The following is an 11880-nucleotide window of genomic DNA, read 5'->3' as shown; positions in this document are numbered from 1 at the left end:
CCCCACCACAGCCCAGCTACACCCCTCCTCCCCACCACAGCCCAGCCATCCCCCTCCCCACCACAGCCCAGCTACACCCCCTCCTCCCCACCACACCCCAGCTACCCCCCCTCCCCACCACACCCCAGCTACCCCCCCTCCTCCCCACCACAGCCCAGCTACACCCCCTCCTCCCCACCACAGCCCAGCTACACCCCCTCCTCCCCACCACAGCCCAGCTATCCCCCCTCCTCCCCACCACAGCCCAGCTACCCCCTCCTCCCCACCACAGCCCAGCTACCCCCCTCCCCACCACAGCCCAGCTACCCCCCCTCCTCCCCACCACAGCCCAGCTCACCCCCCTCCTCCCCACCACAGCCCCAACACCCCTCCTCCCCACCACAGCCCAGCTACCCTCCTCACCACCACAGCCCAGCTACCCCCTCCTCCCCACCACAGCCCAGCAACACCCCTTCCCAGCAACACAGCTCCGAGATGTTCACCCCCCACGCACCCTCTCCCCACCACCACAGCCCAGCTACCCCCCCTCCTCAGCAACACAGCCCCAGCACCCAGCAGCCAGACCCACCAAGGAGTGTCAGAACAGTGGCAGAGGTAATTGGGTCAAGCTCAGATAGCCAGGTGGATGTTGTGTCTTCCCCTCCCGACAGACAGCTCACCCCAGATCTAAAGAGGGCTTTCAGGCCCCCCCCCAGCTCAGCCAACACCCTCAGTAACAAGCTGACCAGACAGATCATAAGGAAGTGAGGATAACCTTTTATATGCATTTTGTTTGTGTCTTAATGGAGTTTTTTGTGTGTCTTGTACGCTGTGATAACTCCCACTGACCTGGCCGTGCTGGAAAGTTAGTGACAGATGAGATTGTGAAAATGAAGGGAATTATGTGTGTTGTGGTTGGTGTGTGGCATCAAGACAAAGAGGAGTTAAAAGTTGTAGCGCCTGAGTCGGCCATGCATTATCGTGCCCTGGCAGCCTGCTGTCATGACGCACGTACAAGTTTACTAATATGATAGCCTGCACAGGAAGCAGTCTTCAGTATCAGTAATATGCAGGTAGCTGTTTTGTTACTTTATAAGGTCCCTGACTAAGTGCTGGGCTTCGCAGAGAAAAGGTCAACAAACAGCCGTCTGGGACATTAATAATTTGAAACTCCAAATCAACATTAACGGATGGCATTATTTTTTACTGCCTGCATATTATTATTTCTGATAGTTATTTCCTCTGCATAGACTCTAATATACTATTCACGAAAATGACACATCACAGGGCAGCAGGTTGCCAGAGCACGATAATGCACTCCTCAGACTTGGGCGCTGCGGCTGAAGTGACTGACCACGAAACACACACACCACATCAATTCACTTCAGCATTGCGTTGGGGTGGCCAGGACGGGAGGGCCAGTGCCAGACAGTTTTGGTTTAGAACTTGCTTGTATGAAGGTGTTTTAAAATTGTTCTTATTTTCTTCCATGAGTGAATTCTAAGCCTTGGGCAAAAGAAAAAAATGAAAAACCTTGAATTGTCAGGTCTGTTTGGAATGCCCCCCTGTCCTGGCTATCCCAGCTTATAGCCATTACTTTTATTCTTCAACTGACATGTTCCTACGTACCGGTTTCTTTTCCAAATAGATATATATATATTTTTAACAGTGTATTAATGAATCCTTCCCTGAGAGGCGTCACATTCCCACACCCTGCACTGAGCTGAGTGTGGTGGGCGGCGGAGACACCAGACGCCTCACGCACCAACAGCCAGTCAGAAGCGTCCTTACTTACTCAGCCAGGAGCAAAGAATCCAGCTTGAGGGATTGGACCAGTCACGGCATTACACTTACTACAGCATCACCACTACCTTGGACAGTACTGACGGCTGACTTAGGAGAGAGAGAGAGCATGAGGGGAAGACTTTACCAGGACACACAGCCATGCACTACACTGAATGGACTATTGTACTCTAGCATCACCACTACCTTGGACAGTACTGACAGCCGACTTAGGAGAGAGAGCACGTGGAGAAGACTTTAGCCAGCATTCTTAAACATCTCGGCACCTCAGATAACCAGTTTGAAAAGTCTCTCCCATAGAAGTTGCAGAGATACTTATAGACTGCTTTGTTTCCCAGTGATAGTTTTACCCAACTTCACAAATACATTACACGATAAAGGATTACGTTAAGGAGTCGGAGTCGGGGGTATTTTTACCGACTCCGACCAAAAGTAGCCAACTCCACCGACTTTTGACTCCACACCCCTGGTTAAAACTCACCCGACAAAACCTCCGCTCTCACCCGACTACTCAGCGCTGCGTATCGCCCCCACACGCTGCCGGCTACTTCCAAAACAACAGGTGAGGTTACTACAAGGTTTTAATGCATAGCTATTTACATACAACTTGGTAGGAATGTGAAAATAAGAGGATAATACTACATACAATTTGATAGGAATGTAGATTAAATTACTAGGGATTAAAATTTACATACAATGACAACCGTTAAAGATGAGATTGCTTGAGATTGCCGGGTTAAAATCTCACACATACAAATAATGAGTATGTGAGAGGATGAGATTTCTAGGTAGGCATATAAACTTACAGACAACTTAGCAGGAATGTAGATTAAATTACCGGAGGAAAGAATTTAGATGCAACGGCAGGAATGTGAAAAAAATATGAGATTGCTTGCGTTGAGATTTCCAAAGTTTATAAAAATGTGAAAATACGAGATTGTTGACGAAAAAACTCTACATACGGTTTGACAGGAATGTGAAGAAAATAAATCACTAGAGAATAAGAGAAAGTGATATTAAATTACTTAGGATATGAGTATGGACAACTAAGAGAGGAGAAAAAGGGAAGAGAAGAGAAAAAGTGATATTAAATTGCGAGGGATAAGAGAAAGAGAGTGAAAATATGTAAAGAGAATAAATCACTAGAGAATAAGAGAGTGATATTAAATTACTTAGGATATGAGTATGGACAACTAAGAGAGGAGAAAAAGGGAAGAGAAGAAGTGATATTAAATTGCGAGGGATAAGAGAAAGAGTGAAAATATGTAAAGAGAATAAATCACCAGAGAATAAGAGAGTGATATTAAATTACTTAGAATATGAGTATGGACAACTAAGAGAGGAGAAAAAGGGAAGAAAAGAGAATAAGTGATATTAAATTGCGAGGGATAAGAATATAGAGAACTTAGAGAAGAGAAAGAGAGTGAAAATATGAAGAGAATAAATCACTAGAGAATGATAAGAGAAAGTGATATTAAATTACTTAGGATATGAGTATGGACAACTAAGAGAGGAGAAAAAGGGAAGAGAATAAGTGATATTAAATTGCTAGGGATAAGAATATAGAGAACTTAGAGAAGAGAAAGGGAGTGAAAATATGAGAGTCCTCGGGTTACAATCACACACAGTTGGCAGAAATACGAAAAGCTGAAATTACGAAGAATACTGAAAACAAAGATAAAGTTTATATCCACCAAAAAGGAGAAACATAAGGAGTCTGCAAGGGGCCAATAGGAGTCTGGAAGAGGCCAATAGGAGTCTGGAAGAGGCCAATAGGAGTCTGGAAGAGGCCAATAGAAGTTGAGAGGGGATGGACGGCTACTTCTTCCCTCTTAACCAGTACCCTCAGAGAACACGTTACCCTCACAACCACTACATGAAACAAAGACTTACAGCTCTGGGTTGGGCCTCACTTCCCACCCCCACAAAGGCACTTAAAAGGCACATAAGGAGGGCCAGTATGAGGCCAACCTAACATCACCGGACTATCCCACTCAGCACGTTGTATTCTGCTGTTTCCGACTCGTAACTATCGTGGAAAAACTTGAGAATTTGATGCTTCTGACGACTCTGAGTATCGGAACTTGGCCTCTCTTTCAGCCACACTCATATCTACTTTAATTACAGGAGCAGTGACTAGTAGGGTCTTTTTTTACTTTATTTTTGCCCTTGAGCTGCTTCCTTTACTGTAAAAAAGGAAAAAAATGAGTGGGTACGAGTTTTGGGTCTGGTACCGATAAATACAGTGTGGGTACAAGTTTTGGGGTCTGGAACCGATAGTATGGGTATGAGTTTGGGATCTGGAACCGATAAATACAGTGTGGGTACGAGTTTTGGGTCTGGTACCGATAAATACAGTGTGGGTACAAGTTTTGGGGTCTGGAACCGATAGTATGGGTACGAGTTTTGGATCTGGAACCGATAAATAGTGTGGGTACGAGTTTTGGATCTGGAACCGATAAATACAATATGGGTACTCGTTTTGGAGTCTGGAACCAATAAATACAATGTTCTGAATGTGATAGTCTGGTAACTCTAGTCTAACCTACCCCCTCGGCTTTCCTTCTGTCTAGCTGCCACACGAACACAGCAACAGAGGGCCGGGAAGCCTCCACAGTGGACTAGGCTGCGGCGTGTTCTGCGTGGTGGTCGCTGTGGTTGCTCAAGTGCAGGTTATTGTCCTGTAAATAGAGGGAAGGATTAATACTTCTTAGGGTGAATGGGTGTGATGGTAGTGTTTTTATTTTGTTTGTGAGGTGAATGTTTCTACTTGGTGGGGAAGAGGAGGAGAAGGAGGAAGAGTGAAAAAGGAAGAGAAGGAAAAGATAGCAAAGGAAAAGAATTAAAAGGAAGGGGAGAGAAGGAAAAAGAGAATGAAGGAAAGAAGGAAAATGTTCAAGGAGAAGAAAAAGAGACAAAGGAAAAGGAGGAAAAAGGGAAGGTGGAAAGGGAGGAGGAGGAGGAAAAGGAAAAGAAAGAAAAGGTGGAAAAGGAGAAGAAAAAGAAAATGGAGGAAAAGGAGAGGAAAGGGAAGGAAAAAGAACAGGAAAAGGAAAAGATAGAGAAGAATGAAAACAGGAGAAAAAGGAGAAGGTGGGGGAGGAGGAGGAGGAGGAAGAAAAGATGGAGAAGGAGGAGGAGAAATATGAAAAAGGGAGAGAAGGAAAAGAATTAAAAGGAAGGGAAGGCAGAGAAGGAAAAGAAGAAGGAAAAGGAGAAGGAAGAAAAGAAAGAAAAGGAGTAGTAAAGGACACCAAAGAAGGAAATAGAAAAGAAGAGAGAAAGAAAAGAAGGAAAAAGAAAATGAAAAGAAAAAGAAGCAGGAGGAGGAGGAGGAGGAGGAATATGATAAGAAGAAGGGAGGGAAGAGAAGAAGGAAGGAAGGAAGAGAAGGAAAAGAAAGGAAAACTAACTCACCCATAGGTACTGCACGGCCAGGATTGTAGTGTTATGCAGCTGTGGGCCGATAAGCGGGTTCATCTGATGCATGTACGTCAAGAGCCAGCTGTGGGGGGCGGAAGGGCAGGGCGGTGAGGAGGGGGGGAGGCATCAGGGTGTCACTCTACTCTAGGGGCGCCGAAACAACACTAGGGTGACAATGTGTGTGTTTTGTGCAAAGGGATGACTTAATATTTTTTTTCTTTTTTACAACAAAGGAGACTTGCTATAAAACATGATTAGCTCAGGACTATAAGAATGGCAGCGGATCTTTTTTGCACTGTACGCCTCATGTGCGGTTCACGATCCTTCACTCTTATATATGTGGTTCAGTATGCTTCACCCTTCTCCCTGGACACAGCAAGATACATATGTGATTCAGTATGCTTCACCCTTCTCCCAGGATAGTTAGAAAGATATGTGGTTCAGTATGCTTCACCCTTCTCCCTGGACACAGCAAGATACATATGTGATTCAGTATGCTTCACCCTTCTCCCAGGATAGTTAGAAAGATATGTGGTTCAGTATTCACCCTTCTCCCTGGACACAGCAAGATACATATGTGATTCAGTATGCTTCACCCTTCTCCCTGGACACAGCAAGATATATATATGTGGTTCAGTATGCTTCACCCTTCTCCCTTCCCCCAGGACAGTTTGAAAGATATACATATGTGGTTCAGTATTTCTCCCTTCTCCCTTCTCCCAGGACAGTTTGAAAGATATATGAAGTTCAGTATTTCACCCTTCTCCCTGGACTATGGGGGCAGGTCTGAGGCACTGCGGCACACCTCCCCCCAGGTCACCGTGTCCCCCCCCTTGGCCGGGCCCACCACTCACACCAGCCAGCCGGTGCACGCCGTGATGACCAGGTCCACCATGACCACCCTGGAACAGACAAGGCACCAGGTCAACAAAATGAAAGTAAAAAATAAATAAATGAAATAAATAAAATAAAATGCAAGAAATGAAAAACATCTTGTCTCTAAATGTAATACTGGCTGCCACACATGCACCTACATAGTAACACACTACCTAAACCTGAAAAAGGCATTTGATAAAGTTCCACAGAAGAGACTGCTGTGGAAATTAGAAAATACAGGAGGACTGGGGAGAAAAATGACAGAATGGATGAAAAATTATCTAACAGAGAAATGAGATTCATGCTGAAAGATGAGAAATCAGACTGGAGAAAGGTTACAAGTGAAGTTCCTCAGTGTTAGTGCCTGTAATGTTTTTAATATATATATAAATGATATGCCAGAAAAAGTAAAGAGTTACATGAGTATGTTTGCAGATGACGCCAAACTGCTTAGAAAAATAAGGAGTGCGGATGACTGCAATAAACTGCAGGAAGATTAAACTGAGATACATGAATGGAGTAAAGAATGGGGAATGGAGTTCAATGAAAAGTGTCACACAATGGAAATGGACAAGAGTAAAAACAGACCAAGTGGAGCACTGCACTGACAACAGGGCAGAGCAGCAACCTCATCAACGGTACACGGTAATTGGGAGGCTGCTTGATGCCGCTGACGAGTCTAGCTCATGGTCAGGCCACACACACACACACACACACACACACACAAGGGAAAGGCAAAGTTAGGGAAATATAAATTAGGAGACGGGACTGTCCGAGGTTGAGGCCAGGCCCGGCACAACAGACAGGCGAGTACACGCAACAGGTGGGCGCCGGGAGCCACACATGACCACCCTCGCCGTGTGTGCGTGTCAAGCAGTGTAAGGACAGGGACAGGTCAGGTCAGGTGAAGGAAGGTAAGGATAGAGAAAGGGAAGGTAAGGAGAGGTCAGGTCAGGTGATGGAAGGAAAGGTAAGGTCAGGTGAAGGAAGATAAAGGACAGGGAAAGGTAAGGAAGATAAGGTCAGGTGAAGGAAGATGAAGGTAAGGTCAGGTGAAGGAAGATAAAGGTAAGGAAGGTCAGGTCAGGTGATGGAAGACGAGGAGAGGTCAGGTGATGTGCAGGGGAATATGGACCTGGCCTGCAACATACACACACACACACACACACACACACACACACACACGCACGCACTCACCCCTTGTTGGGCCCACGGGCGAGGGCGAAGGGCAGGATGAGGCCCACCACCCCGAAGATGGAGGTCATGACGGCCACGGGGAGAGCGTCTGCACCCATCTTGATCACCTGACTGACTGGCCGCCCCGCCATGTGACCTCCTTCTAGTTCTGCTATTTAAGGCATTCCCGGGCACCATTAGCACCCCCCACGCCATTAATCCTGTAATATGAGTCAATTTGAGTTCAATATATGCAGTAGTTTATTTTTATTTCGTATATTTAAGGTTTGTTTTGGTTTTATCGTACGTCTGACAGCGCCGTCGATCACATGACAGTTCAGGTGCCAGTTTGGGTTTATTTGAATATATTTTTTTACCATTATTTCCTTAATTAACGCATATATCTGTACTGGCAAACACAATGGGATATTATAACAGTCAATTTCAGACTAATAAATATAGCTGATCTATTTCTGTACGTCTGGAAATAACTTCTATCACATGACATTACAGGTGCCAAATCAGTCGTAATATAACACATTTTTTTAACACTATCTCCTTAGGTAATATATATAAGTCTACAGAATAACATAGCAGAGGATTTGTTTTAGCTATCTGACAACGAACAATAAGGATAGAGGAGTTTTATTGCCCCATTTCCCCCCGACCATCCCCGTGAGCCAGCGTCCACCAGCACCTCCTTCCCAGCGGCGCCAGATTGGGCTACTTATCATACAATGGGCTTATCACAAAATAGGCTACTTATCACAAACTGGGCTACTTATCACACTTAATTGCTACTTATCACAAACTGGGTTCCTTATCACACTTATAAATATATATATAATTGCTACTTATCACAAACTGGGTTCCTTATCACACTCGCTACTTATCACAAATTGGGCTACTTATCACACTTAATTGCTACTTATCACAAACTGGGCTACTTAACAGTTATCACACTTGCTACTTATCACAAACTGGGCTACTTAACAGTTATCACACTTGCTACTTATCACAAACTGGGCTACTTAACAGTTATCACACTTGCTACTTATCACAAACTGGGCTACTTAACAGTTATCACACCTGCTACTTATCACAAACTGGGCTACTTATCAGTTATCACACCACTACTTATCTTTTTAATAAATTAATGAGCTAGTTAACAGTTATCACACCTGACTTATCACAAACTGGGCTTTAACAGTTATCACAGCTGCTAGCCTTATCACAAACTGGTCTACTTAACAATTTGATGGTTTATTGCTGCAAAACAATTAAAAAAAAAGAAAGGGGGCACATCCAATCCCTATCCCTAGACAATACATGTGATTTGCCTGGTGTGAGCAGCGGCCCCCGTATTATACATGTGCCGTACATATTAATCTGCCGTCCTCCGGTATTTCTAAACGTATCCGCTGCTTTCGTAGGAGTTTGGGGCATTTTCAAGGGTAGTTTTATGACCCTGGAGGTGTACGAACCCTTAACATGTTATTATCTCTTGAGAAACGTAGCTTTCGAGGAAAATTAATTGGTTTCAAAATACTTAATGGTTTTACGAATGCGGACAAATCAAAATTGTTTATATTCTATGACACTTTGCGAACGAGAGACAATGGCTCAAAAGTGAAGTGTTAAGTAAATTCAGACTGCACCAAATTGTTCTTCCCTAATGTTGTAGTGCGAGAATGGAACAAGCTCCCCCTTCAGCGGTCCAGTGCAACACGATTGACTCCTTTGAAAACAAGCTCGACCGTCACTTCCTTCAACTTAATATTCACTAAAAGTAGAAATGCAAAGACTATATAATTGGTGACATTTGATTAACATAATTTCACGGACCATATAAGGTTTGTGTGCTCTGAATCTCTCTCTCTCTCTCTCTCTCTCTCTCTCTCTCTTAATATCAACATAACAAATAAAGTGAGGGAGAAAAAAAAAATTCAAAGTTTCAAATACGGTCTGAAGCTTCGAAGAGGGAACCTTGAAACATAAATACTGTTGTTGTTGTTGTTGTTGTTGTTGTTGTTGTTGTTGTTGTTGTTGTTGTTGTTGTTAAGTATCCCAGAGAGTCACGTGACCCTCCAGGTGTTCCTAATTTACTTTTTTTTTTCACATGTACACACAACAGGTACACACATGACCGTAAGCACACGCACACGTACACACGGATAAAAAAAATATATATAAACGTACACAGAAAACATCCTGAACACACACACACACACACACATACACACACACACACACACACACACACACACACACACACACACACACACACACATACACATACACACACGTACACAATGATTAAAAAAAAAATACGCACACAGCAAAACAGGATCGAAGGGGCGAGGGTGTGTGTGCATCTCTCTCTCTCTCTCTCTCTCTCTCTCTCTCTCTCTCTCTCTCTCTCTCTCTCTCTCTCATTTTAAGCCTTTATTCACACAAAGGCTCAAATTAAGGTGCTATTTTAGGTAAGAGGAGGAGGAAGAAGAAGGAGGAGGAGGAGGAGGAGGAGGAGGAGGAAGAAGAAGGAGGAGGAGGAGAAGGGGGCGGGGTTGATTTGGAAGCCTTCTGTTTATTTGTTTGTTTGTTTGTTTTTCTCTCTCTCTCTCTCTCTCTCTCTCTCTCTCTCTCTCTCTCTCTCTCTCTCTCTCTCTCTCTCTCTCTCTCTCTCTCTCTCTCTTACTTCATTGATTCCTATATACTTCCTTTCTTCCTTTCTCTATTCCTCCCTTCTTCCTCTCTTCCTATCTTCGTTTCCTTAATCGTGTTCCTCTCTCTCTCTTTCTTTCTTTCTTCCTTTCTCTTTTCCTCCCTTCTTCCTCTCTTCCTATCTTCGTTTCCTTAATCTTGTTCCTCTCTTCCCTCTTTCTTCCTTTCTTTCAACCTTTTCTAATTTCTCTTTTACATATATTTTTTTACTCGTACACAACAAGTCCAATACAGGAATACACTTATCATCTCCCCAACCTCTTGCCCACCTCCTCCCTTCCCCTCCCTAGCTATTCCCCCTTTCCTCCCCACCTCTCCCCATTTCCTCCCCTTCTTTGATTTTTGCTTTTTTTTATTTTCTTGGCTGTTGTTTGTGTTATCTTTAATCTTTCTCTGTTCCTGGTTCTTAATTAATCTGTAAAAGAGAGGAACTGGATTGGACACACACACACACACACACACACACACACACACACACACACACACACATGCATACAGGCAGACAGAGGCCCTATTTGGCACACACACACACACACACACACACACACACATAGACACACCTGCCAATCCCAGGCGTCCGTCATGCTGCGGCAATGCGGACAAAAACGAAGGGAATATACCTTGAATTAAAGGGGAAACGATAATATATCCTGACTCCACCTCGCGGCAGGGACAGAACTCACCCGGGGCACTGCACGCGACTTTTGCCTCAATGCGCTGGGGTCTGAAGGGTCACTATTGTATGCCTCCCCGTCCTACCTCAAGCCCACGCCGCCTGAGAGAGAGAGAGAGACAAGGGAACAGAAAACGGCGTGCAGGCTTTTCGAACATTTTCTTAAACATCTCCGCCCCCAAGCACACATTTGACAAGGCTTTCGTAGGAGTTTCGGGCATTTCCAGGGGTAGTTTTATGACCCTGGTGGTAGTTTGACCCTTCTTCTGTACTGTGAACCTATAAAAACACTCACTAGAACCTGACTGATCTCATTTTCGGCACTAGGAAATAGTTGATGTAGGGGGTGGAAGAAGTGCACATTTGACAAGGCTTTCGTAGGAGTTTCGTGCATTTCCAGGGGTAGTTTTATGACCCTGGTGGTAGTTTGACCCTTCTTCTGTACCGTGAACCTATAAAAACACTCATTAGAACTTGACTGACCTAATTTTCGGCACTTGGAAATAGCTGATGTGGGGGTGGAAGAAGTGCACATTTGACAAGGCTTTCGTAGGAGTAGTGGGCATTTCCAGGGAAGTGCACATTTGACAAGGCTTTCGTAGGAGTTTCGTGCATTTCCAGGGGTAGTTTTATGACCCTGGTGGTAGTTTGACCCTTCTGCTGTACCATGAGGGAGAGAATGCTAATAATACAGTACTATGACGATTGAGGAGAGAAAGAAGAAAAGAAAGAAAGAAAAGAAAGAAAGGAGGAAGGAGTGAAGGATGAACAGAACTAACAGAAGAGAAGAAGAGAGAACAAAAGAACAGGGAGAAAACAGTAAGAACGAATCAGAGAACGAAACAGAGAACGAAACCAGAAAACGCAATTAAAGAGAACGAACTTAGAGATCGAAAAAAATATAAAGAACGAAACTTAAAAAGCAGAACAACAGAACGAAACTATAAAACGAACTTGGAGAACGAACGAAAAAAAAAGATGAAGAACAGATCAGAGAACGAAACTACACAACGAAAAAAAGAAAGAAAATGGAGAACGTAACTAGAGAACGAGTTTAGTAGATGTGGGTATATGCTACAGCTGCGCGTGGCCCCAGTGCTCATCTCCGTCACACAGTCCTTTGAGCCAGTGTGACACCCGGGGTACCACAGTTTACCTCCCCCAGGTGTTCCCAGGTACCCATTTTTATTCTTCTTCCTCCTCCTCCTCCTCCTCCTCCTCTTCTT

General features: G+C 44.3%; 1 protein-coding gene and 1 long non-coding RNA gene across 3 annotated transcripts; one reads left to right on the top strand and one right to left on the bottom strand.

Annotated features, from left to right (window-relative positions):
• Nucleotides 1–436: 436 nt before the first annotated feature.
• LOC126986411 (uncharacterized) lies at nucleotides 437–3386 on the top strand. Of its 2 annotated transcripts, none has more exons than XR_007739704.1 (2): nucleotides 437–3005; nucleotides 3312–3386. It is a non-coding gene; the product is annotated as an uncharacterized LOC126986411 (long non-coding RNA). The 2 variants fall into 2 exon arrangements; XR_007739705.1 differs by having other exon boundaries at nucleotides 3146–3386.
• Nucleotides 3041–7440, bottom strand: LOC126986410 (V-type proton ATPase subunit e 2-like). The gene is made up of 4 exons (XM_050842551.1): nucleotides 7279–7440; nucleotides 6060–6107; nucleotides 5200–5287; nucleotides 3041–4463 (listed from the first exon to the last, which is right to left on the bottom strand). Exons 1-4 carry the CDS (start codon nucleotides 7407–7409, stop codon nucleotides 4404–4406), a joined length of 327 nt encoding a protein of 108 aa, XP_050698508.1. The 5' UTR covers nucleotides 7410–7440; the 3' UTR covers nucleotides 3041–4403.
• Between the last annotated feature and the right edge of the window lie 4440 nt (nucleotides 7441–11880).

Source organism: Eriocheir sinensis, chromosome 61 (assembly GCF_024679095.1).
Source record: "Eriocheir sinensis breed Jianghai 21 chromosome 61, ASM2467909v1, whole genome shotgun sequence".
NCBI lineage: Eukaryota > Metazoa > Arthropoda > Malacostraca > Decapoda > Varunidae > Eriocheir > Eriocheir sinensis.
The sequence above is the reverse complement of the archived record's forward strand: the minus strand, read 5'-3'. Positions and strand labels throughout refer to the sequence as shown.

What these genes read in the sequence shown, in the direction of transcription:
- LOC126986410 (XM_050842551.1), bottom strand. Translation starts at nt 7,409, where the DNA reads ATGGCGGGGCGGCCAGTCAGTCAGGTGATCAAGATGGGTGCAGACGCT. An exon ending in GCCCGTGGGCCCAACAAGGG is followed by an intron (nt 6,108 to 7,278) that starts GTGAGTGCGTGC and finishes TGTCTGTTCCAG; the next exon opens with GGTGGTCATGGTGGACCTGG. An exon ending in TGGCCGTGCAGTACCTATGG is followed by an intron (nt 4,464 to 5,199) that starts GTGAGTTAGTTT and finishes CTCTATTTACAG; the next exon opens with GACAATAACCTGCACTTGAG.